At 44.2% G+C, this 26,786-nt stretch overlaps 1 protein-coding gene across 2 annotated transcripts in view; it reads right to left on the bottom strand.

Moving 5' to 3' along the window:
• Positions 1-7,466: 7,466 nt before the first annotated feature.
• Positions 7,467-26,786, bottom strand: part of SHC3 (SHC adaptor protein 3) — a 187,338-nt gene continuing 168,018 nt past the window's right edge. The window contains exon 12 of one of the 2 annotated variants that reach the window (XM_069575584.1): positions 7,467-7,864. In XM_069575584.1, the coding sequence (XP_069431685.1) occupies positions 7,736-7,864 (129 nt within the window). In that variant the 3' untranslated portion in view covers positions 7,467-7,735. The remainder of the gene's footprint in view (positions 7,865-26,786) is intronic. The other variant, XM_069575583.1, reaches the window with a different exon arrangement.

The following is a 26,786-nucleotide window of genomic DNA, read 5'->3' on the forward strand; positions in this document are numbered from 1 at the left end:
TGAAGGAGTGAAGTGGAATCACTGAACGTGAGGAGGGAATTTAAGCCAATTCTCTTAACCCATTGTGTTGTCAAATCTCCCAGATGTTGGCCAAATAATTTCAATTTTATTATCTTTCAAAGAACAGAAATTAGAAAACTTGAAGTTGGTTTTGTGTTTCCACTCCTCAGAGATCTCCAACACCAATTCTTATCCAGTAGCAACATAGAAAGTGGTAAATTGGCAATAAACCAGAGATCGTCACAGTAATTCTTTTTTGTTTCACAAAAGTTAATGGAAAATAAACACGAAATTTTCAAATATTTACCAATAGGTATAATTTCCCATCCAAATGCTTTTTAAAAAGTAATAAATACCTCATTATTACACATTAGATGTACACAGGACGGAGTTCTCTCCTAATCCTCGGATTTAAGCATCAAATTTTAATTCTTATTTAGTTCTGGATACAAGAAACATTCATGTCCTTAATTTTACAAGATTTACTCTGGAACACGTTATAGTCAAAAGTCAAAGGAACAGAGAACATTCCACTTGCAACCGACATATAATTGTTACAAAAAAGTTTATTCAGTGTTCAAAAATGGATTTGTCTATTGATTTCTGCTTTAATCATCCCTTGATTCAGTGGTTAGAAACTTTGGTTGTGGTTAAAACGTCCCAGATGAGTGTGAATTCGTGACTTCAGTCACCCAGGGCCACGGCATGTGTCCCCTTGTGTGCATATTTCTGCCTACAGCATTTCAAGGTGAAACAACAAAATAGAAACTGGAAATTGTATGGGATTTCATTTCTCATGCTTTCTTCAATGAGAATGACTCTTCCATACCTTAGCCCTCAGGAGGGAGCCCCGTGTGTTTGGGCCTAAGGGGGTCATTATTCTGGTCATCTGTGGTTGTGAGAAGGAGGCAAGAATGAGGCAGGAGCACCCGAGGGATGCCTCCAACATCCCTCCCACCCCTGACCACCGTTCATGCATGAGGGTGTCTCTGCCTCCTCCTGGGCCGTCCACACTGTGTCTGCCTGTTCTAACCTCCATCCTGTCTGCAGCCCATCTGCAAAGACTTCAGACTCCCCAGACCCACCCAGGAGCCCCACCGTCCAGGGTCCTAGTGAAGTGGGCCACACATCAGGCTTGTCGTGCCCCCATACCCTCCGTGTGTGTATTTTCTACTGAATTGTAACTGCAGACAGGCAGAACCTTTGCATGATCAAAGAGGCACAACACAGTGCTTGCCTCATGTGAACTAATATGAGGCAAGGCCAAGAGGAGGCTGGTTAGTAAAGGTAACAAGCAGTGTAGCTGCACCAGGAAGACAATGCTCAGCTCCTAGGCACAGCTGCCTGGGCAGCCTCCTGACACCCGCCCCTGCTTATCTTTACACACTGCTGGACGAACATAGGATGCAGGTCTGGACTTGCTGCCCCCTACCTTTTTTCTTTTTCCTTCTCTGTTCTCCCAGCCTCTCCTTTCCTGTCTTCCCCCACTGGCTTCTCTTCCCTATGTCCCTTTGTCACTTCCCATGGTGGCCCCCTCATGGCCCTCTTGTCTTGTTCCTGTAGCATCCAAGACCATCCCCCCAAGACCACCATCCAGGACCATGTGCAGATGCCAGGACGTATCGGTCCCCAAACTCTCAACATGTGTGTAACTTTCTAGTTGTCCATGTTAATTAAAATACCAAAATCCAGGGAGGAGTCCCAAGGTACCAACCTGCATGTGCACACATATAGACAGAGATGTGTGTCCGTAATAATCAATGTAGGTATATGCATATGTATATACGTATGTACAGACAGACGGAGACAAACATCTGTCATAATTAGTAGGTATACGTGTGTGTGTTTATATATATATATATACACATATGCAGTTGATATTCACAAGTCCTGGTATAAAGTTGCAATTTTTCTGGCTGCTATAAAATATGCCAGTTTTAAAACTGTGCATTTGTTGCTTGCAAACTTATAAATATGTATAAACCCCATTATAAATAAATTGTGTCTGGCAGATGGCATTTTATCTGCCAGTAGTGATTGCATGGAGTTATAAATGCTTATTAATCCTCCACTTTTGAACTCACAGCTTGGACTCTGGGATCTATAACATGAAGTGGCATGAAAACAACCATATGTTAGAGGGGAAAAACAGTCAGCGAGACAGGTAAGGGCTAGCAATTCATACCTGATGATGGTTCCAAAAGTCAAGACTGCCTGCCAGCATCAACTGCAATTTACTAAGAATGCAAATTCTCTGGCCCCATCCAGAAGTACCGAGTCAGGGACTCTGGGGAGGATCCCTGATGGCTCTGATGCCTGCCTTTCATCCCAAGTCTGCTTATGAAGGGCTGTCTCTCCACCCAAGTACTCCTTGGTTTGGTGTGTGAAAGACCAGCCAGGACACTGTGGCCAGAAACAGCCTTCCACCAGTGCTGGGCTGTTTGGGTAAATAAATGTCTGGCTCAATCCCTGTCCTGGTGGGTTAGCTCTTAGGTCTGTCCAGCCCTGGCTCTCAGTCCCCAGTGCAATTAGTTATCTACATCTTAGTGATTTGCTTGATCATGCCTTCCTCATCAGCTTCCTTCCCCAACCCTGAGTCTACATACACTCAGAGCCTTTCTCAGGGTCTGCTTCTGTGGGACCCCAAGCTAAACTGGGGCTTCCCAGGTGGCGCTAGTGGTAAAGAACCTGCCTGCCAATGAAGTACATATAAGAGAGGCAGGTTTGACACCTGGCTCAGAAAGAGCCCCTGGAGAAGGGCACGGAAACCCACTCTAAAATTCATGCTATGGGCATAACTGAATCACTTTGCCATACATTTATCACTGACACATCATTGTTAGTCAACTACGTTACTGTTTAGTCGCTAAGTCATGTCTGACTTTTTGCGACCTTATGAACTGTAGCCTACCAGGATCCTCTGTCCGTGGGATTTCCTAGGCAAAAATATTGGGAAATCAACTATACTCCAATTAAAAAAAAATGAAAATTTTGGGCTTCCCAGGTGGTGCTAGTGATAAAGAACTTGCCTGCCAATGCAGGAGACATGGGTTCAATTCCTGGGTCAGGAAGATCCCGTGGAGAAGGAAATGGCAACCCACTCCAGTATTCTTGCCTGGAGAATCCCACGGACAGAGGGGCCCAGCTACAGTTCATAGGATCACAAAGGGTCAGACGCACAAACTAAACAAAGGAATAGAAAGACTTTCTTGTCCATGTGAATGGCTCATGCTTTTATGCATTTTGGGGGGGAAAAAAGCATAAAGATAAAGTCAAGGAGGGAAGTACTACTTGCCATTTTCCACCAGGGGCTGAACTTTATGTAGAAACCCTGAAGGACCCTAATAAGTCCTGCATTCTGTCCTAGATTCAGCCACTGACTGTCACCACCTTCTAGGAAGTCAATCAGCTCTAATTTCCTCACTGAAAAATGGATCCTTCCAGCTGTGCTATCTGAAGATGCTCCCTCGTTTGCTGTCCTCTGAGGAGCAGGGACAGTTCCAGGTTTCTGACATGTGCCAGTAAAGTCATTCTTCCGCTTCTCTTTATTAAAACCAACTTAAAGTTTCACTACAGAACTTAAGAGTATTTTTCTGAAACCCAAGGTCAAGATCTGTCTGTGTCCTGCAGTTCCCAGGTGGCACTAGTGGTAAAGAACCCGCCCGCCTGCCAATGCAGGAGACATAAGAGACATGGGTTCAGCATCTGAGTTGGGAAGATCCCCTGGAGGAGGTCATGGCAACCCACTCCAGTATTCTTGCCTGGAGAATCCCACAGACAGAGGAGCCGGGCAGGCTATGTCCTTGGGGTTGCAAAGAGTAGGACACGACTGAACGACTTACACACACACAACGTCAAGATTTGTCTGTGTCCTATAGTTACCTATTGGTAATCTTTCCAGTCTCCTTCCCATTTTCCACTAGGCTTCCACTCTTCACAGCTGGTGCTAGTGGTAAATAATCTGCCTGCCAATGCAGGAGACATAAGAAATGCAGGTTCGATCCCTGGGTCAGGAAGATCCCCCAAAGGAGGACGTGGCAACCCATTCCAGTATTCTTGTCCATGGGATTCCATGGACAGAGAAACATGGCAGGCTACAGTCCATGGGGTCCCCCAGAGTCAGACACGACTGAAGCGACTTGGCACGCATGCACACCGCCATTCACATAAAAGTATTTATGGCTGCTGTCCATATGTACTTGGACAGCAATAGAGCACAGATGTACACTTTGAGAGTGAAACATCCCAGAAAACAACTGTCCTTGGTGCTCACACACAGTCATCACCCTCACACCCTCTCAAGGTCAGGTACAGCCCTATGGTGTGGGTGGCGAGGCAGGGCTCAGAGAAACCCAGCAGCCAGCTCAAGGCCACGTGGCTCTCCACGCAGGAGCTGAGGTGGGCTGCCCAGGGAGCCTGGGATCCTGTGACTGGCCTTCACAGGGTGACCGATTCAGGGAATTAAGGACCAGGATATTCGTTCCATTATGTAAGCATTACTTACATAATGCTTCAGTGCTCCCTGAAAGGAGAGCTCCACTACAGGAAGGGGGCACTTCAGGACACGGGGCTGGACATGGAGCCAGGAGTCAATACTGTGCTGGAGCACAGGGCTCTTTGTGGGGATGGGGCCTCACCAAGCGCTGCTCCATCCACCCTCCCTGCCTGAAACTAGGCCCTTCCCTTCACACACGGACCCCCAGGGAATTCTCCCCCTGCTTCTACTGTGAGCCTTCAGAGTATCCTTAAGAGTCAGGCCTCAAAGCTGGCTGAAACCAGTGACCAGCAGCCCCACAGGAACCCCTGCAGACTCTCAGCAGGTGGGAATCGCTAGAAGGCACAGCTAATTCCCACAAGATGATGGGGGAGGGAGGAGCCGTCTCCAGGGCCACTTAGCAAGAGGGGCCACTTTAGGACACGCCAGGTCCTCCCAGCAGACACAGGGGTCTGGGTAAAGTGGCAGGAGGGCCCACGAGAGGGACAGCCGGTCCTAGTACACTCCAGGGGCCCAGGATGGCCCTCACAGCGCGCAGTGACCACGCCCTGGGAGTCGGAGGCCCAGGAGCGCATGGTTGCGGGAGTTTGCCTCCGAAACGCAGCGGAGCTGCAGCGCGGAGCTCAGGAGGCGCCTAAAGGAGCGGGAAAACAGCTCGCTGCAGCCAACCGCGTGAACTTGAGCAAGTGGGCACCACCTGAGCCTCAGTTTCACCATCCGTGTGTGAGGCTCTGTGATACCCGGCACATGGCGCTTGAAGGAAGAGATGAGATGGCCTGGTGAGCTCTTACATGCTTTACAAAGGGGAGAAAACTAAGACCACAAAATCACTGCCATTTGCTGTGTCTCAAATCCGCTCCAGTGGCTACCAGAGTGCCGGTTTGTCCCACTGCACCCTGGGAGACAAGGTATAATCTGAACTTAAAAATACATATTTTAATTAACATTGAAACGATATTTGATCCCCCCATACTTTTAATTTTGTAAATTGATTCTCATGCCAAAAAACCCAAAAAACAAAAAAAAATATTGCTTATCACCACTGAGATAAACACTAACTTCAGAGCAGAGAGCTACTAAAACCGCAGATTAGCATTTCTTGCACACTGGAGAGAAAAGAAGACACAGATCAAGTGTTCAGGGGCTCTGAGGTCTTCGCTCTTGTTTCCTTCTCCGCTTTGCCCTAAACGTGAATGTTTTGGCCTTAGCAGCGGAGAGTGCAAGACTGTTGAAAGAAGTCGTTTGATTCATGAATATGTGTGTACACTCGCATACAGAGAAGGATCGTGCCTCCCGCAGAGGTCAGACATTTATGGACATCTCCAGGATGCAGGTATACATAAAGAATGCGGGGCAATTCTCACAGCCACCTCAAATCTGCATTGTCACAGGGGAGGAGCCCAACCCAGCTACTCAGCCCATCCCCACTCAGCCCCTACTGCCTCTGGATAAGCTGGAACAGGTATCCCAATTGCACCTGAAAGCAGAACCAGTCCAGAAAGAGGCAGAGTTGGGGAGGGGGAGTGGTTCTAGATTAGTGTCAGACTCCCCACAAAGTTCCCATTCACGGCAGAACATTCTAGAAGATTGAAACCACTGTCAGCTTGGATTCATGGGGTAAAATTCCACAGAATGCTAATATGAAGCTCTGGACCTTCCCCAACCCATCCTAAACTGTCAGCTCTACCCCATTCTCCCATCCTGGCCAAGCACACCCCCTCAAAGTAGAAATAGGGTTCACACACAGTATTAGAACTTTGTGGAATTAGCGCTCGTCAGTGTTTTCAAAAATCTACTTTTTGCTCCTCATTCTGGAAGCATCAAATTTATTACTATTAAAGGCTAAGTGTATGTGGAGGGTCTTTCTGTTGCACTGATGAAGGGGGTGCTGCCCAAGAGGGGATTTCAACTGGACAAGAGCCAACGTCGTGGCACTAGTGGGAAGGTGCCATTGAATGAATAAATCTTTCTATCTTTTAAAAGTCATCAGCTGTTAAATCGCATGGAAATCTCAAGCCAGACATTTAGAAACATTGTCAAATTTCCTAAAACCAGAAGACCCAGTAGGAGATCAGAGCATTTGACTCTGAAGGAAGGAGCTGGGACAAAGTGCTGCCTGGGGCAGGTACCCTCTTCATGGAGCAATTGGGAAACCTATCGTGGAAACAAACCAGACACTAGACCCACCCATCTCTCCAGAAGCAGGACTTCAAACTGATTCCCAAAGCTCCTGAGCCTGGTCCGTAGGTTTAGGCAAACCTTACTCATCCACAACCGAAGGAACATCTCTGAGAACACGTGTTTGCACCCATATTCTGTGCAGGTCGAATGCATGCTTCCTCCTCTACTGAATATAAAGGGGACAGGATTTCACGAGCAGGTACGGCAGCAGCCCATTGGCTGAGAGGATGTACACATCCCCGGCTACCCAGTATCCCTGCACACACCCTCGCTTTGCCATTAAACTGATAAAAACAAAGGAAGCATTTACCTGTCAAGATCTTGATCCGTGAGGCTTATTTTGGGCCCTATTTGGCAGTGAAGTGAAACCCCAAGAACCCCTGGGCAACCAGGGTCATGGGAAAAGCATGCCTGTGCTCAGTACTACCTGAAACAGCTGGAGTGACGTCTGCTTTTAGCACAGCACCCCAAACTCTGGTGCTGGAAACCCCATGAACATGGGTGTGGTGCAGGCAGCCTGGGAGGCGTCACCAATGAGAAGGGACGGCCCTAAGGACCAGCACTTCAGAGCGCTTTGCATGCAGAGCACGGGCAGCATCTTGTCTTACTCTGTTACATCCCAAGTGTTTAGTACTGACCCTCCTGCTGCTTCTATTCCCTGTATTGTGCTTAATAGGTAACACTTTCCCAGTGGAATTTCCCAGTGGAATGGGTCAGCTGAATTAACATTTTGCCTGGACAACTACAGTCAAACTTAGTTTTCATTAAAAACATACAGCACAGAACATTAGTCTTACATCTTTCTTAGTCTTAAAAAATATAAATATAGAGGGATAATTTGTACAGGATGTATAGGTATGTACACCTTTAATATGCTAATGAGAATTCTGAACAAGTTTATGAAACTTGCATCTTAGGGAAGCCTTCCTCCTGGGGCTTCTGAACAAAGCTCTGAGCCAGTGGACAGCTGCCCAGGTTCCCGGGGCCCGATACCCATCTACTGGGAAGAACCAAGCCCTCTTGACCACAGGTGCAGTGTCAGACAGGGCAGCTGGCGGATCATGGGTTTCTCTCCACTGGCTGCTGCAGGCAGAGCTCGCTCCCGGCAGAGACGATGGGCAGGCTGTTTTCCAGGTGGTGGTTGATGAGGTGGCTGATACTGTCAAAGATCCTGTCCTTTGTCCGGATCTGGGAGGGATGCACAAGGAAGGTTAGTACCACCCACAGTCAGAGAACAGAGAACATCCCTCCACACTGGGAGTCGAAACTGGAAGGGCAGGCTCCTTAGGCACCCGGGATCACCCTTCCAGAGATGGTGTCTGCCAAGTCCCTGGCTACTGTCACTGGCCAGTCAATTTAGTCAGCTCATTTGTCCACCCCTCTGGGACTAAACCAGCAGCAGCAGCTGGGACTAAACCATGCCCTCCCCCACCTTTAGCAACCAGGGACTGGTGAGCTCGCTCACCTGGTGCCAGCCTCCTCTCTCCTGCTCCCCTCCTACCCTCCTGGGACCCAGAAACCTCTGTCCCACACCACCCAGCGGTATCTACAGGCTCCAGAGCCCCTGCTACCTTTGGGCCTTTGGACAGTGGTCCCTGGCCCAGACTGTGCTTCTTCCACCTGGAAACCCAACTCAGCCTCCAGCTCAGCATTCTCAGGTTCCTTCCTTCCACACCAACTCTCCCCAGGCCACCCACCAGCATCCTGCCTGCCTGCCAGGAAGGAGTCCACGGCTGTGATGAGGGGCTCCAAGTTTCTACTAGAGGGTGACCCTAGCTGCGATGGAGGGGCAGTGCTGCAGTTCCTGGTCACTCAGTTCTGGAGCTGGGTATCGTGCCTGTCCATGAACTCCTCCTGAACAGATGAAGGCCTGAGATGGGGTGCAGGTCCCAGGAGGAGCTCTGTCTCCTTGCTTTGCTCCTGGGCCTGTGCTCTGGTCCCTGGAGGCCACCAGTCCCCACCACCACCCTGAGTCAGTGCACTCATAGGAGAGATCACACTTGAAAGAGGCAGTATGAAGTCTGGCCAGGAGCAGTCTCTCTTGCTTTGGATGCAGCCCTAGGGGCCTGCTCCTTTGAGAGGGAGGGAAGGTGGGGCAGGGAGTCGGTACCTCACTACATCCACGGATGCTCCAAGCCCATAATTGGCCCTCACAATGTATCTGGGTTGCCTGGGTACTCCACTCTCTCTCCAGCCTCATTGCTCAGAACTTATCCCTCTCAGAGCAACCAGATCTCTCCCATTCCTACCTTGGGGACCTGAAGACACATCCATTTTCCTTACTTGTGTCAATATTCTTTCCCCAAGTTCTTTTTTATTTTATTATATTGGAGTAAAATATATTCCAATATAAATAGTTGTAGTATCAATACAAATAGTTGATTTAAAGTATTGTGTTAGTTTCTGCTGTACAGCAAAGTGTATCAGTTATACATATACATGCGTGCATTGTGTGCTAAGTCACTTCAGTTGTGTTGGACGCTTTGCAAACCTATAGACTGTAGTCTTGTCTAACTCAATGAAACTATGAGCCATGCCATGTAGAGCCACCCAAAACAGACAGGTCATGGTGGAGAGTTCTGACAAAATGTGGTCCACTGGAAAAGGGAATGGCAAACCACATCAGTATTCTTGCCTTGAGAACCCCATGCACAGTATGAAAAAGCAAAAAGATAGGACACTGAAAGATGAACTCCACAGGTCAGTAGGTGCCCTATTAATATGCTACTGGAGATCAGTGGAGAAATAACTCCAGAAAGAATGAAGAGACAGAGCCAAAGCAATAACAATACCCAGTTGTGGATGTGACTGGTGATGGAAGTAAAGTCTGATGCTGTAAAGAGCAATATTGCAAAGGAACCTGGAATGTTAGGTCCATGAATCAAGGCAAATTGGAAGTGGTCAAAACAGGAGATGGCAAGAGTGAACATCGACATTCTAGGAATCAGCGAACTAAAATGGACGGAATGGGTGAATTTAACTTAGATGACCATTATATCTACTACTGTGGGCAAGAATCCCTTAGAAGAAATGGAGTAGCCATCATAGTCAACAAAAGAGTCCAAGATGCAGTTCAGTTCAGTCACTCAGTCATGTCTGACTCTTTGTGACCCCATGAACTGTAGCATGCCAGGCCTCCCTGTCCATCACCAACTCCTGGAGTCCACCCAAACCCATGCCCATGGAGTCAGTGATGGCACCCAACCATCTCATCCTCTGTTGTCCCCTTCTCCTCCTGCCCTCAATCTTGCCCAGCATCAGGGTCTTCTCAAATGAGTCAGCTCTTCACGTCAGGTGGCCAAAGTATTGGAGTTTCAGCCTCAGCATCAGTCCTTCCAATGAAAACCCAGGATTGATCTCCTTTAAGATGGACTTGTTGGATATCCTTGCAGTCCAAGGGACTCTCAAGAGTCTTCTCCAACACCACAGTTCAAAAGCATCAATTATTCAGAGCTCAGCTTTCTTTATAGTCCAACTCTCACATCCATATATGACCACTGGAAAAACCATAGCCTTGACTAGATGGATCTTTGTTGACAAAGTAATGTCTCTGCTTTTTAATATGCTGTCTAGATTGGTCATAACTTTGCTTCCAAGGAGTAAGCATCTTTTAATTTCATGGCTGCAGTCACCATCTGCAGTGATTTTGGAGCCCCCCCCAAATAAAGTCTGACACTGTTTCCACTGTTTCCCCATCTACTTGCCATGAAGTGATGGGATTGGATGCCATGATCTTAGTCTTCTGAATGTTGAGTTTTAAGCCAACTTTTTCACTCTCCTTCTTCACTTTCATCAAGAGGCTGTTTAGTTTTTCTTCACTTTCTGCCATAAGGGTGGTGTCATCTGCATATCTGAGGTTATTGATATTTCTCCCAGCAATCTTGATTCCAGCTTGTGCTTCCTCCAGCCCAGTGTTTCTCATGATGTACTCTACATATAAGTTAAATAAGCAGAGTAACAATATACAGCCATGATGTACTCCTTTTCCTATTTGGAACCAGTCTGTTGTTCCATGTCCTTAGCTGCAATGTCAAAAACGACAGAATGATCTCTATTCATTTCCAAGGCAAACCATCCAATATCACAGTAATCCAAGTCTATGCCCCGACCAGTAATGCTGAAGAAGCTGAAGTTGAATGGTTCTGTGAAGACCTACAAGACCTTCTAGAACTAACATCCAAAAAAGATGTCCTTTTCATTATAGGGGACTGGAATGCAAAAGTAGGAAGTCAAGAAATACCTGGAGTAACAGGCAAATTTGGCCTTGGAATGAAGCTGGGCAAAGGCTAAGAGAGTTGCCAAGAGAACACACTGGTCATAGCAAACACCCTCTTCCAACAACACAAGAGAAGACTCCTCACATGGACATCACCAGACGGTCAACACCAAAATCAGATTGATTATATTCTTTGCAGTCAAAGATGGAGAAGCTTAGTCAGCAAACACAAGACCGGGAGCTAACTGTGGCTCAGATCATGAAATCCTTATTGCCAAATTCAGACTTAAATTGAAAAAAGGAGGGAAAACCACTAAACCACTCAGTTATGACCTAAATCAAATCCCTTACGATTATACAGTGGAAGTGAGAAATAGATTCAAGGGACTAGATCTGATAGACAGAGTGCCTGAAGAACTATGGACGGAGGTTCGTGACACTGTACAGGAAGCAGGGATCAAGATCATCTCCGAGAAAAAGAAATGAAAAAAGGCAAAATGGTTGTCTGGGGAGGCCTTACAAATAGCTGTGAAAAGAAGAGGAGCTAAAGGCAAAGGAGAAAAGGATAGATATACCTATTTGAATGCAGAGTTCCAAAGAATAGCAAGGAGAGATAAGAAAGCCTTCCTCAGTGATCAGTGCAAAGAAATAGAGGAAAACAATAGAATAGAATACAGCAGAAACAATAGGAAAGACTAGAGATCTCTTCAAGAAAATTAGAGATACCAAGGGAACATTTCATGCAAATATGGGCACAATTAAGGACAGAAATGGTATAGACCTAACAGAAGCAGAAGATCTTAAGAAGAGGTAGCAAGAATACACAGAAGAACTGTACAAAAAGATCTTCATGACCCAGATAATCACGATGGTATGATAACTCACCTAGAGCCAGTCATCCTGGAATGTGAAGTCAAGTGGGCCTTAGGAAGCATCACTACAAACAAAGCTAGTGGAGGTGATGGAATTCCAGTTGAGCTATTTCAAATCCTGAAAGATGATGCTGTGAAAGCGCTGCACTCAATATGCCAGCAAATTTGGAAAACTCGGCAGTCACCACAGGACTGGAAAAGGTCAGTTTTAATTCCAATCCCAAAGAAAGGCAATGCCAAAGAATGTTCAAACTACTGCACAATTGCACTCATCTCATGCTGGCAAAGTTACACTGAAAATTCTCCAAGCCAGGCTTCAACAGTACATGAACTGTGAACTTCCAGATGTTCAAGCTGGATTTAGAAAAGGCAGAGGAAACAGAGATCAAATTGCCAACATCTGTTGGACCATCGGAAAAGCAAGAGAGTTCCAAAAAGACACCTACTTCTGCTTTATTGACTATACCAAAGCCTTTGACTGTGTGGATCACAACAAACTGTGGAAAATTCTGAAAGAGATGGGAATACCAGACCACCTGACCTGCCTCCTGAGAATCTGTATGCAGGTCAGGAAGTAACAGTTGGAACTGGACACGGAACAACAGAATGGTTCCAAATGGGGAAAGAAGTACGTCAAGGCTGTATATTGTCACTCTGCTTATTTAACTTATGCAGGGTATATCATGAGAAATGCTGGACTGGATGAAGCTCAAGCTGGAATCAAGATTGGAATCAAGATATTTCTGGAAGAAATATCAATAACCTCAGATATGCAGATGACACCACCTTTATGGCAGAAAGCAAAGAAGAACTAAAGAGCCTCTTGATGAAAGTGAAAGAGGAGAGTGAAAAAGTTGGCTTAAAACTCAACATTCACAAAACTAAGATCATGGCATCTGGTCCCATCACTTCATGGCAAATAGACGGGGAAACAGGGGAAACAGTGGAAACATTGACAGACTTTATTTTGGTGGGCTCCAAAATCACTGTAGATGGTGACTTCAGCCATAAAATGAAAGATGCTTGCTTATTGGAGGAAAAGTTATGGCCAACCTAGACAGTATATTAAAAAGCAGAGACATTACTTTGCCAACAAGGTCCGTCTCGTCAAAGCTATGATTTTTTTAGTAGTCATGTATGGATGTGAAAGTTGGACTATAAAGAGCTGAGCATTAAAGAATTGATGTTTTTGAACTGAGGTCTTGGTGGAGATTCTTGAGAGTCCCTTGAGTGCAAGGAGATCAAACCAGTCCATCAGGAAATCAGTCCTGAATATTCATTGAAAGGACTGATGCTGAAGCTGAGACTCTAATACTTTGGCCACCTGAAATGAAACACTGACTCATTTGAAAAGACCCCGATGCTGGGAAAGATTGAAGGTGGGAGGAGAAGAGAAAGACAGAGGATAAGATGGTTGGATGGCATCACCGACTCAATGGACATGAGTTTGAGTAAACTCCAGGAGTTGGTGATGGACAGGGAGTCCTGCTGTGCTGCAGTCCATGAGGTCACAAAGAGTCAGACACAAATGAGCGACTGAACTGAACTGAACTGGACTGTAGTCTTCCAGGCTCCTCTGTCTATGGAGGCAAGAATACTGGAGGCAAGTACAAGAATACTCCAGGCAAGAATACTGGAGTGGGTTGTCATGCCCTCTTCCAGGGGATCCTCCCTATCCAAAGATCAAACCTGTGTCTCTTATATCTCCTGCATTAGCAGATGGGTTCTTTACCACTAGTGCCATGTAGAATCCCATACATATACGTGTGTGTGTGTGTTGTTAGTCGCTCAGTCATGTCCAACTCTTTGTGACACCATGGACTGTAGCCCACCAGGCTACTCTGTCCATGGGATTGTCCCGACAAGGATACTGAAGTGGGTTGCCATTTCCTTGTCCAACATTACATATATCCACTCTTTTTTAGATTGTCTTCCTGTATAGGTCATTACAGAGTATGGAGTAGAGTTCCCTGCACTACACACTATGTTCTTAGTCATTATCTGTTTTATATACAGTAGTGTGTATGTGTCAGCCTCAACCTCCCAATTTATGCCTTCCCACTTTCCTCCCTGGTAACCATAAGTTGGTTTTCTACATCTGTGACTCTATTTCTGTTTTGTAAGTAAGTTTGTTTGAACCATTTTTTTTATAAGTACATATAAGTGATATCATATGATATTTCTCTTTCTTTGTCTGATACTTCACTCAATGTGACAATCTCTTGGGGAAAGACAATTCATCTTTCCCCAAGTTCTTAGTCTCACTCCCCTGCCATAATATGGTCACTCTTATCTCTTCCCCCTCCATCAACCCCAAAGACATGGGATGTCTTTCAGTCCTGTATCTCTGGGCCTTCAGTCCCATATCACAGTCTTCCACTAACTCTATGCTCCAGATGTGGATATCAGAAGCCATCTGCTTCAGGTTTTAAACTTTTTTAAATGAGGATGTTTTCCTCTCCTGGGATCCAACTCTGCTATGAGGCCCCTCTCCACCCAACTCTGTAAGTATTGAAGGGGAAGAAACTTCCCAGTCAGGTCCCCTGACTCTTGGGCACTAAGCCTCAGTAAGGATGTAATCTGATGGGCACATTCAGGAAAAAAAAAAAAAAAAAACCACCTTATGCAAGACTTTCTGGCATCTTTGCATCAAGGTTGTTTAATCCTCCTGGAGCTCCGTAGAATTCCCCACCCAGAAGGACCCCTGAGTGCATAACAGGCCCCTTTTAGGAGGATGAAGGCATCCAGGAGGTCAGGCTGAGCCTAGTACTGTCAGGGTGTTGCCTTTACATTGATTCCTTATTCCCACTTCTTAATGATTAACATTCGTTTCTGTTCTAGGGCAATAGGACAGATGCAGGATTTATGATGGGGAGGTGTCTGGGACAGTGGTCTAAACCGAGGCTCATGTTGGCATCAGCTGAGGGGCTTTCCATAACTCCATGCCCAGGCCAGCTCCACCAGGAGCTTGGGGGCCTGGCCACTAGTATGTTTCATATTCCCTCCATGACTGCAACATGTTGCCCAAGCTGAGGACCACTGGTCAATGTTTTTGTAGTGCCTAGGATGGCCAGTATAAACAAGCACACATGGAACCAAAGGCACACAGAAGGATAAGAAATATAAAGAAATAGTTTACTTCATTCCCATAAATACGTGCTGAAAGCCCATCTGGATTCTGCCCAGAGAACTGGCAGCCCATAGACTATCTGTGGGGCTGACCTGCCATGTGTTGGAAATGTCAAAGGCTGATCTTAAAAGCCCAGCAGCCAGATAAACTTAGGACAAACTCCTCCAGATGCATAGAGGGTTTTGCTACAAAAATGACACAAGGAATGTTAACCCTAGAAAACTGTGTGTGGCAGAGGATGAGACAGTTGGATGGCATCACCATGAGCATGAGCTTGAGCAAACTCCAGGAGATAATGAAGGACAGGGAAGCCTGGCATGCTGCAGTTCATGGGGTGGCAAAGAGTTGGACATGACTTAGTGACTGAACAACAAGGAAGATAGGCTAAAATACGCATGTATTGTAAAAGAAGAAAGATCTGAAATCAATCATCTAAACTTCCACCATAGGAAACTAGAAAAGCAAGAGCAATTTAAGTTCAAATAAGAGAGAGAAATAATAAAAACTAGAGCAGAAATCAATGAAATTGAAATAGGAAATCAGTATAGAAAATCAATGAGTCCAAAAGCTAATTCTCTTAAAAGTTAAAATCAGTAAGCCTTTAACCAGGCTACCTAAGAGAAAAAGAAAGAAAACACAAATTACTCATATCAGAAGTGAAAAAAGGGTCATCACTACAGATCTCAGGAATATTAAAAGGATAATAAAGGAATATTATAAGTAATGATGCTTTCCAACTATAAGTAGGAACAAGGGAAGGATGTCCCATTACATTACTCTTTTTCAACACCAAAATGGAAGTCCTAACTAATACAGTAAGTCAAGAAAGGAAATACTTGAGAAGGAAAAAAAAAAACTGTGTTTGCTCACAGATAATATGATTATCTATGAATAAACCTCAAAAAATCAACAGCAACAACAACCAAAAAAAAAAAAAAGAACCCAACTTTCCTGGAATGAATACATGATTGCATCAAGGTTTCAGGATAAGAGGTTAATACACAAAAGCCAATTGCTTTTCTATATGTAAGCAATGAACAAGTTGAATTTGAAATTTAAAACAACACTATTTATATTCAGCTCAGTTCAGTTCAGTAGCTCAGTTGTGTCTGAATCTTTGCGACCCCATGAATAGCAGCACGCCAGGCCTCCCTGTCCATCACCAATTCCCAGAGTTCACCCAAACCCAAGTCCACCAAGACGGTGATGCCATCCAACCATCTCATCCTCTGTCATCTCCTTCTCCTCCTGACCTCAGTCTTGCCCAGCATCAGGGTCTTTTCAAATGAGTAAGCTCTTTGCATCAGGTGGCCAAAGTATTGGAGTTTCAGCTTCAACATCAGTCCTTCCAATGAACACCCAGGACTGATCTCCTTTAGGATGGACTGGTTGGATCTCCTTGCATCCAAGGGACTCTCAAGAGTCTTCTCCAACACCAGAGTTCAAAAGCATCAATTCTTTAGTGCTCAGCTTTCTTTATAGTCCAACTCTCACATCCATACATGACCACTGGAAAAACCATAGCCTTGACTAGACGGACCTTTGTTGGTAAAATAATGTCTCTGCTTTCAAGGGACATGAATAACCAAAACAATCTTGAAAAAAGAAAAAGAACTAAGAAGACTCACACTTCCTAATTTCAAAACTCACTACAAAGTTACAGTAATCGAAACAATAAGATATTGGTTTAAAGATAGGCATATCGACCAACGGAATAGAATAGAGGGCCCAGAAAACAAAACCCCCACATATGTGGGCAATTTTTTTTGACTGGGAAGCCAAGGCCTTTGACTATAGAAAGGACAATTTTTTCAACAAATGTCTCTGGGAAAACTGGATATCCACATGCAAAAAAATAAATCCGCACCCTTAACCGACACAACATACAAAAACTAACTGAAAATGGATCTAAGACCAAAGTATAATGAAATACACCTCATAGCCATTGTGATGGCTATTATTAAAAAAAAAAAACAGAAAATAAGAAATGTTGGCAAAGATGTGTAGAAACTGGAACTCATACATACAATGGAATATTAGTTAACTTTAAAAAGGAAGGGAATTTGTACTCATGCTACAGTGTGAATAAAACTTGAGGGCATTATATTAAGTGAAAGAAACCAACATAAAGAGACAAATACTGTATGAGTACAAGTATATGAGATACTTGTTGTTTAGTTGCTAAGTCATTCCCAACTCTTGAGACCCCATGGACTGTCTGTGGGATTTTCCAGACAAGAATACTGGATTGGGTTGCCATTTCCTTCTCCAGGGGATCTTCCTGACCCAGGAATCAAACCCAAAGTTCCTGCCACGTCTCCTGCATTGCAGATGGGTTCTCTACCACTGAGTCACTGGAGAAGCCCATGAGGTACTTGGAGTAGTCAAAATCATAGACAGAGAAAGTAAAGTGGTGAAGGCCAGGGGCTCTGAGATGGGAATGAGTGAGTGAGTGAACGTCACTCAGTCGTGTTTGACTCTTTGTAACCCCATGGACTATACGCTCCATGGAATTCTCCAGGCCAGAATACTGGAGTGAGTAGCCTTTCCATTCTCCAGGGGATCTTCCAAACCCAGGGATCAACCCCAGGTCTCCTGCATTGCAGGCAGGAGTTATTGCTTAACGAGTATAAAGTTTCAGTGTTGTAAGACAAAAAGAGTTCTGGAGGTAGATGGTGGTGATGGTTGTATATCTATATGAACATACTTAATATCACTGTACACTCAAAAATGGTTAAGATGGCAAATTTTACACTATATATATTTTACCACAATAAAAAAAAAATGAAGGGAAAAAATGAGCAAAAGATCTGAACAAACATTTCTCCAAAGAAGATACCCAGATGGCCAATAAGCACATGAAAGGGTGCTCAGCATCAAGAGTCATCAAGGAAAATGCAAATCAAAACCACAGTCAGTTCAGTTCAGTTCAGTCACTCAGTCGTGTCCAACTCTCTGCGACCCCATGAACTGCAGCACGCCAGGCCTCCCTGTCCATCACCAACTCCTTGAGTTCACTCAGACTCACGTCCATCAAGTTAGTGATGCCATCCAGCCATCTCATCCTTGGTCGTACCCTTCTCCTCCTGCCCCCAATCCGTCCCAGCATCAAAGTCTTTTCCAATGAGTCAACTCTTCTCATGAGGTGGCCAGAGTACTGGAGTTTCAGCTTTAGCATCATTCCTTCCAAAGAAATCCCAGGGCTGATCTCCTTCAGAATGGACTGGTTGGATCTCCTTGCAGTCCAAGGGACTCTCAAGAGTCTTCTCCAACACCAATACAGTCCAACTCTCACATCCATACATGACTACTGGAAAAACCATAGCCTTGACTAGATGGACCTTAGTCGGCAAAGTAATGTCTCTGCTTTTGAAAATGCTATCTAGGTTGGTCATAACTTTTCTTCCAAGGAGTAAGCATCTTTTAATTTCATGGCTGCAATCACCATCTGCAGTGATTTTGGAGCCCCCAAAAATAAAGTCTGACACTGTTTCCACTGTTTCTCCATTTCCCATGGAGTGATGGGACCAGATGCCATGATCTTCATTTTCTGAATGTTGAGCTTTAAGCCAAATTTTTCACTCTCCGCTTTTACTTTCATCAAGAGGCTTTTTAGTTCCTCTTCACTTTCTGCCATAAGGGTGGTGTCATCTGCATGTCTGAGGTTACTGATATTTCTCCCGGCAAACTTGATTCCAGCTTGTGTTTCTTCCAGTCCAGCGTTTCTCATGATGTACTCTGCATATAAGTTAAATAAGCAGGGTGACAATATACAGCCTTAACATATCCTTTTCCTATTTGGAACCAGTCTGGTACACCACTTTATATCCACTAGTATTCTAGAATTTAAAAGTCAAATAATAACAAGTGTTGGTGATGACACAGAGAAATTAGAACCCTTATACACTGCTTAATGATGCAGCTGCTTTGGAAAATTGTCTGGCATTTCAAGTGACTATTTATAAAGTTACCATTTGACATACTAATTCAACTCCTAGGTATATATCCAAGGTAAATGAAATATATGTCCATTCAGAAACTTTTATATAATGTTTACAGTGGCATTATTCACAATTGCCAACTGCCCATCAACAGATTAATCATAAATAAAATGTGGTATATTCATAAATGGAGTGTTATTCATCCATAAAAAGGAAGTGCTAACACATGTTACAGCATAGATAAGCCTTTAAAACATTATGCTAAGTGAAAAAAATTAGTCACAAAAGTGTACATGTTGTATGATTCTGTTCATATGAAAATCCAGAATGGGATAATCTACAGAGACAGAAAACTGCTGAGTGATTCCTAATGCTGGAGAATGGGAGACTAGAAGGGTGATAGCTAAATGGTACTGCATGAAATTACAAAATGGACTGTGATGATGGATGCACATATCTGTGAATATACTAAAAACCACTGAATCATACACTTTAAATGGGTGTTATGTAAATTATATCCCAATAAGGCTGTTTTTAAAGATCTCTGTGTCTACCAGTTCACAGAAAATACAGGAGGCAAGAAACAAGTTAAATAACGCCACAAGGAAACAAGGACCCAAATCATAATGTACCCAAATCATAATGTACCCAAATCATAATGTACCCAAATCATAATGCGGGATATTTTACAGACAAATGTCTAATTCCTCAAATAAATCAAGGGGGATTTAATTCCTCAAATAAATCAAGAGGGAGGCAGAAAGAAAGTTGCAACAGAGAGAACCATAAGAGACATAATGAAACACATTATGCAGATCATCTATCAATTTTGATTCCAACAAACTTACTATAAAAAGAACATCTTTAAGATAATCAGGAAAATTTCAATATGTTCCATAATTATTTTTGGTTTTGTTGGTATAACGATGATATGCTATTGTTGCAGTGTACTTATTGGTAGAGATTCCTGCAGAAGTTACAGGAGAAATGACAGGAGGCCCAGAATTTGCTATGAATTACTTTGAAAACTTCCTCCTTCCCCTTCCTTTCTTCTCCTTTTCCTTCCTAAAAGAACAATCAGTCCAAAAGCCAAGAAGATAGGTCTTGGTGCTATGAGGGTCATGTAGTCACAATGGCCCCACATGGCATCTTGGAGTGTTAGCAGAGTGGAAATGCCCATGGGATGGATGGATGGACTGGCACAGGGTGCCAGAGACATCCATGCCAGGGAGAAGGTTGGTCAGTGCAGTGTGGTGGTCAGAGCCAAGGAGGGGGAGGGTCTGTATGTAGGAGGGTAGAGTGGCACAGGCATCGGAGCAGGAACAAGGTGAGGAGGGAATCACGTGGAGAACGGGTGGGCCGGGAAGTCCAAGTCAAGGCTGGGTGAGGAAGGTTTCCACACACAGTAGGGGCAGCAGCCGTGATGGGTGATATATCACATACAAAGGAGTTCATCAAAGAGATTAAATTGTTGAGAATAATGGGAGTCAGGTTTATTATTGTTGGAGAAGGAAGTTGAAGACAGAGAAAAGGAAAAAAGTAAAAATGAACCCTGTGATTGTAGCTTGAAATTAGAAGAATTTTTGTGAACGCCTGGTTTCCAATTCTCTGGTGGCTCAGATGGCAAAGAATCTGCCTGCAATGCAGGAGACCCAGGTTCAGCCCTGGGGTGGAGAAGATCCCCTGGAAAAGGGAATGGCTACCCACTGAAGTGTTCTCAGCCGGAGAATCCCATGGAGAGAGGAGCCAGGTGGCTACAGTCCGCATGGTCGCAAAGAGTCGGACACAACTGAGCGACTAATGCTTCACTTTCACAGATAGATATAGAAATAGATATGGAAATAAGTGTGTGTGTGTGTGTGTGTGTGTGTGTGTGTGTACAGTGTCTGCCCATTTAGAGGGTCTGGTAGCAGCAATACCCCACCAGCAATGAGCACATGCAATGCCCAGATCTTGGTCTCTGAAGGAACCAGAGCAGAGTTCATTTGGAGAAGTGGGTAACTGCAGGACTTTGCCAGGTGGCCGAGGTTTATCATTTTGCATCAGAAGAAAGAAGATGCTGAAAGATAAAGACATATCAAAAGGACATAGAAGCCAGCTGGAAGGAGCATCAAAATGAATACGATAACTTAAGTATAACCTGTTGGATGGCATCACCAAGTCAATGGACATGAGTTTGAGCAAGCTCCAGGAGATGGTGAAGGACAGGGAAGCCTGGCGTGCTGCAGTCCATGGGGTCGCAGAGTCCGACACGACTGAGCGACTGAACAACAACAAACAGCCCACTGAATAAAACAGGAAACTAGAAATCCACAACAGCAAAAATAAATCAGTGATTAGATGGGAAGTTTGATCATGAAGAGGGAAGTTATGTAGTTTTCAAAGTACCTCCCCCAATGTTAACTCAAGGGAAAGGAGAGGGTCTGCTATGGGGAGGCACACCAGCACCTCCTTGGTGAAGCCGTCCAGGTGAACACTCAGCAGCAGTCAGCATCTCCCCAGCAGGATGCAGTGAAACAGCGAGTAGTGTTCCTCTGATAGTTCATCCAAGATGCATAAGCTGACTCCAATAATGAAGACACATCAGAGGAACCTGAACTGAGAACTGTTCTAGGTTGAAGGAGGCTAAATAGACATCACCACTGAACACAGCACATGATTCTGAACTGGATCCTTTCAGGACAAAGGACACTCCTGGGACAACAAAAGGCTCTGGAGGATGAGCTGGTGGTGATGCAGCAGGATAAAGGTCTGATTCATTCGGGTGTCTGTACCATGGTTAGGCAGAATTGTTAGCAGGAATTCACACTCAAGTACTCTCGGGGGTGATGGAATATCTGAGCAGTTGACTTTCAAATGATTCCAGAGAAGAAAGTTTTTGTATACTGTGCTTCCAAAAGATACTCCAAAAAAAATTAATGGGGTGAGATATAGGTCAAATGACATTAGAACAATATTGGTCATTTTTGCAGCCATTAATAAGTACTTGGGAATTCACTAGGCCACTTTCTTTGCTCTGGTGCATTAAAGAAAAATGTGAAGCCAGTGCTGACAGAAGACAGATGGAGGAAGAAGGGGGAGGAAAGAAAGGACCTGCAGGGTACCCAGTCTGCCTGGGGCAGGGCACGAAGTTGTGAGACACCGGTCCTTACACTGATAGACCTGGGGAGAGCCTCGGTAGATTGCAAGGCACAAAAACAAGCACTAGAAAAACTAAAATACTTGTCAAAAAATTAAAGAGGTAGCAAAAATGAGGTAGACCAAAGAGTGTTCACAGGGAACATCAAGAAACAATGTCTTGAAATTTTAAATTAATGAATCAAGCACTCTTCAAAGAACTTTAAAGAGAATCCATTGGCAGAGCCTGTCTCTCTCGGAATTGGAAATAAGGTAAGGAGGAAGGAGGGGGCCTATTGGTTTTCATTAAACCCTTTCTGCCTTTTTTGTTCATATCTGGGGACACGACATTGACAGAAAGTTAAAAGATAGATTGTTGAGATGACCTTGTCAGTCAAGCACTTTTCATGCTTCCTTACATTTCTCCACCTCTCTTGGAGTCAGGTGGGGACTAATGGACCATGAGCTGAGTGACATGTGTAGCTTCCCAGTGAGGCCCCTGATCTTCCTCCATCCCTCTCTTCTCCATGGTAACAAGGCAGATTCAGGAGATGGACGAGCCTGCATCCCTGAGCCACCCAAGGAAGGACCAGAGAGGCTAGGGAGCCACAGACACCAGCTTGGTGTGAGTGGGAACAGAAGCTCTGCTGGATTAAATCACTTTCAACCAGAATTCACCTGTTATTTGTTAAGGCAGCACAGTCTAGACTGACTGGTAAAAAGGGAATTGGAAAATAATAACATGGCTTTATTAAGTGGAGGGATTGGGGGAAGGCTTTGTGTTTTCTTAATTACACTAAGAAGAAAGTAACAACCTAATAAATGTGAATGTTGGATGGCTGTTGTGGTTTGGTGATTATATGAAAGCAAAAGCCCCTATGTGCTCTCAAACCTGTCACAACCTGAGACCACGTTAACAAACAACCTGAGATCACATTAATGAAGCCCACAGAACAACCAGCCATGTGTGACAGTAGCTTGTTCAAATGTAAGCATGCTCGCTGCCCACCACACTTTGCTGGCCCTTCAAGGCCAACGTGATGAATCAGTGATAAATGACTCAGGGAATAATTTTAGACACAGAGCGCTGACTAAATGTTTCTGAAAGATGTTGAAAAGATTAAAAAAAAAAAAAGTGCACCAGATGCCATCTCCGAGGCTGTTCCTACAGACCAACTCACGGGCCTATTTCCAGCTGGTATTTTCAAGGGTCGGAAGCTTCAGCAGCTCCCCAGGAGCTCAGAAGCCCAGCCACAACCATCCCCGTCACCCGTTATCAGTGCCCCCAGGAGCCTTGAACAATCAGTGCACAGTGGGGAGGCACATAGGTTGATATACTCGGGGGTAAATTTAGATGCAGAATTGTTTTGCATCCTTATTTTTCTGAGTAATCTGTTCTGCCAAGTTTTCCCCTTTATAGTCTGGGACCAACCAATTACCATGAAAATCACATGAATAAATATTGAAGAGAATGTGTTCATCGTCTATTTTCGTGTCCTCACAGCAAGCAAGCGACATTATATTTTTAATTAAGTCTTTGATTTCCATTTTCCCTTTCAACTAAAGCTGTCCTCCATAGGATCAATTAAGCTAGATAATCAGATCCAATGAAAAGCCCCCCAAAAGAACAGTTATTAGTAGGTGTGATTCACACATTTTCCCAACCATACTGGCAAATTTCTGCTCCAAAATTAAAGTTGTAGAGACAACCCAGTGTGGGGTGTTTGGGGCTTGCTCAGACATCTGGTCTAACTTCATCTCCTTCTTACCCTCTACATTATCTCTATACTGGTTTGTGAATGTATAATATATTAGTAGTACATATCTTTTCATAAATCATCCTTTTGTCTATAAAGACTGAGTGACCAAAAAATAATCATCATCATCATCTTTGATCTATAAGAGGGTATAATTTAGCTAAATTTTAATTTTTAAAAAAATTCCTAAAACTTTCAACCAAAATATTTATATTATCAGAATTGCTTATTTTCCTCTCCTATTTACTTAGAGATAACTACAACAAATTTCATAGGTATTCAATGCAGATGGAAAGAACTCTGGACTGAGTCTGTGTAGAAAACTTATTTGTGAACCCAGGTTGCCTTCTTGGGTCCTCAGTTCCTAACCTGCAAAGGTCTGAGGTTGCTTCATGTATTCAGTTATCCAGTGCTTACTGAACACCACTTATGTGCCAGGCCCTGTTCTGCTGCTGCTGCTGCTGCTGCTGCGTCGCTTCAGTCATGTCCGACTCTGTGCGACCCCATAGACGGCAGCCCACCAGGCTCCCCCGTCCCTGAGATTCTCCAGGCAAGAACACTGGAGTGGATTGCCATTTCCTTCTCCAATGCATGAAAGTGAAAAGTGAAAGTGAAGTCGCTCAGTCGTGTCCGACTCTTCGTGACCCCACGGATTGCAGCCTACCAGTCTCCTCCATCCATGGGATTTTCCAGGCAAGAGTACTGGAGTGGGGTGCCATTGCCTTCTTCGGCCCTTTTCTAGACGGTGGGAAATAATTATTCTAGATGGTGGGAAATAACTGAACAAGATTGTTACCCTCATGGGGATTATAGTCCAGTTGTTGTTTAGTCTCTAAGTCACGTCCAGCTATTTTGTGACCCTGTGAACTGTAGCCCGCCAGGCTCCTCTGCTCATGGAATTTCCGAGGCAAGAATACTGGAGTGGGTTGCCATTTCCTTCTCCAGGGGATCTTCCCACCACAGGGACTGAACTGACTGAACCCACGTCTCCTGCATTGGCAGGCAGATTCTTTACTGCTGAGCCACTAGGGAAGCCCTATTGTCTAGTTGGGGAAGCTAAATAATAAATTAGCAAATAAGAGTGCTTGTTTGTGGTAAGTGCTTAAGGGTAAGAATAAATCGGGATAAAGAAGAAGCAGTTATACAAAGTATTCTATATGAGATAAAATGGTTGGGGGAGGAGGTTTCTCTGATTCAGAGTAAACCTAGATCATTGTAAGAGGTGAGTATAACCCCATAATCTTGACATTGCTTGATGAACACACAACCAAAGGAAGTAAAGATGATGAAGAGAGATTTCTCTTATGAACAGCACCTGAAAAAATTCTAAAGGAAATCTTCAGACTCCAAATCCAAATCCATGATTACTATGTCATAGACCAAGCAGAGTATACCAGGATGAAACATCAGAAAAATCTACCTGTGTAATTCCCCCAGACAAATGGACTTTAGGGGAAACAAATCATGGTATTATCTCAAAGGCTGTTGAAGAAACATTTGATAAAGTTCAATACCTATACATGATAAAAGTATTGGGTAATTAACATATATGTTAATGAGAGCAGAGATTATCCTTCCAACTTGTCAGGGACCTATACCAGAGGCCAAAATCAATATCTGGATTAGTAGTCCTTCAGTACACATTTGTTGAATGAAAAATGAGTGAATGAATGAAGTCCTTTAGGCTGATTAGAACATCTACAAAAGCTTTCATCATCCGTAAGGGAGAAAGTGAAAGTCACTCAGTCTTGTCTGATTCTTTGCGACCCCATGGACTGTAGCCCACCAGGCTCCTCTGTCCATGAAATTCTCCAGGCAATAACACTGGAGTGGGAAGCCGTTCCCTTCTCCAGGGGATCTTCCCAACCCACGGATTAAACCCGGGTCTTCTGCATTGCAAGCAGATTCTTTACTGTCTGAGCCACCACAAAAGCCCGCATGGCAACCCACTCCAGTACTCTTGCCTGGAAAATCCCATGGACAGAGCGTTGTAGGCTACAATCCACGGGGTCGCAAAGAGTCTGACAGGACTGAGCGACTCTACTTTCTTTCCAAGTTGGAAACTGCACAAGGACGCCCCCTCCTGGCCAATGCTCAAAGAGTCTCTGGTCAGCTCAGCACTACCCTGTGAGGTCTGGGATTTGGAGGACAAGAGGGAAAAACTGTCAGTGTTTGCAATGGCATGACCGCTGGTCCAGTAAAACTACGACAGTCAGAAAAATTTCCAGAATCAAGATCACACTACCTTCCTCTCCCTGCAGCAATAACTATTGAGAAGAAGTAATCAAAAATAACATATCACTTAAAACAAGCACTGAAACTAGGCACCCACGGAAGTAACCTGATAAAGGAAACAGAACTTTCTGGAGATAATTTTAAAATTCTAACAAAAGATATCTTAGCACTAAATAAGTGGAGACATGCCATGTTCATGGAGGTGATGATTTACTATTAAAAAATGTCAGCTCTTCTCAAATTAATCTACAAATTCAGCACAAGTCCTCTCAAAATCCCAGCATTTATTTTTGGTGACTTGGTAAACTGAATCTAAACTCAGAACAAAGAATAAAGGTCTGAGAATATCTAAGACAACTTATGAAAAGGAGATTCAAGAGGAAGGACTCACGTCACCAGATATTAGGAGAGTTCAAAGCTGTGATGGAATATGCGCAAGGAACAGAACAGAACAGAACAAGCCCACAGAACAGAACTGAGAGTCCAGAAATGGACCCACGACACAGAGAACTTAGTGTGTGTTAGAAGGAGAATCAGCACCACAGAGAAAAGGTGAGTTCTTCAGTAAATAGTGATGGGAAAATGGACTCACTACGTGCCGATTTTTTAGACGTTGGGTCCTTCTCTTATATCATCTTCTAAAGTAACTTCAGTTGGGCTTGAAAGGTAGATGTGAAAGATAAAACCACGAAGCCAATAGGAGAAAATACGGAAGGAAGATGCAGTATACCTGTGATTGGTAGGTGAGAAATCTTTTAAAACTACAAACCATAAAGGGGAAAATTAATGGATTGAGCTGTATTCCCAGAAAAAAAAAAAAGACTTTTATTTGATGAAGAAGG

The sequence above is a fragment of the Ovis canadensis genome, chromosome 2 (assembly GCF_042477335.2).
Source record: "Ovis canadensis isolate MfBH-ARS-UI-01 breed Bighorn chromosome 2, ARS-UI_OviCan_v2, whole genome shotgun sequence".
NCBI lineage: Eukaryota > Metazoa > Chordata > Mammalia > Artiodactyla > Bovidae > Ovis > Ovis canadensis.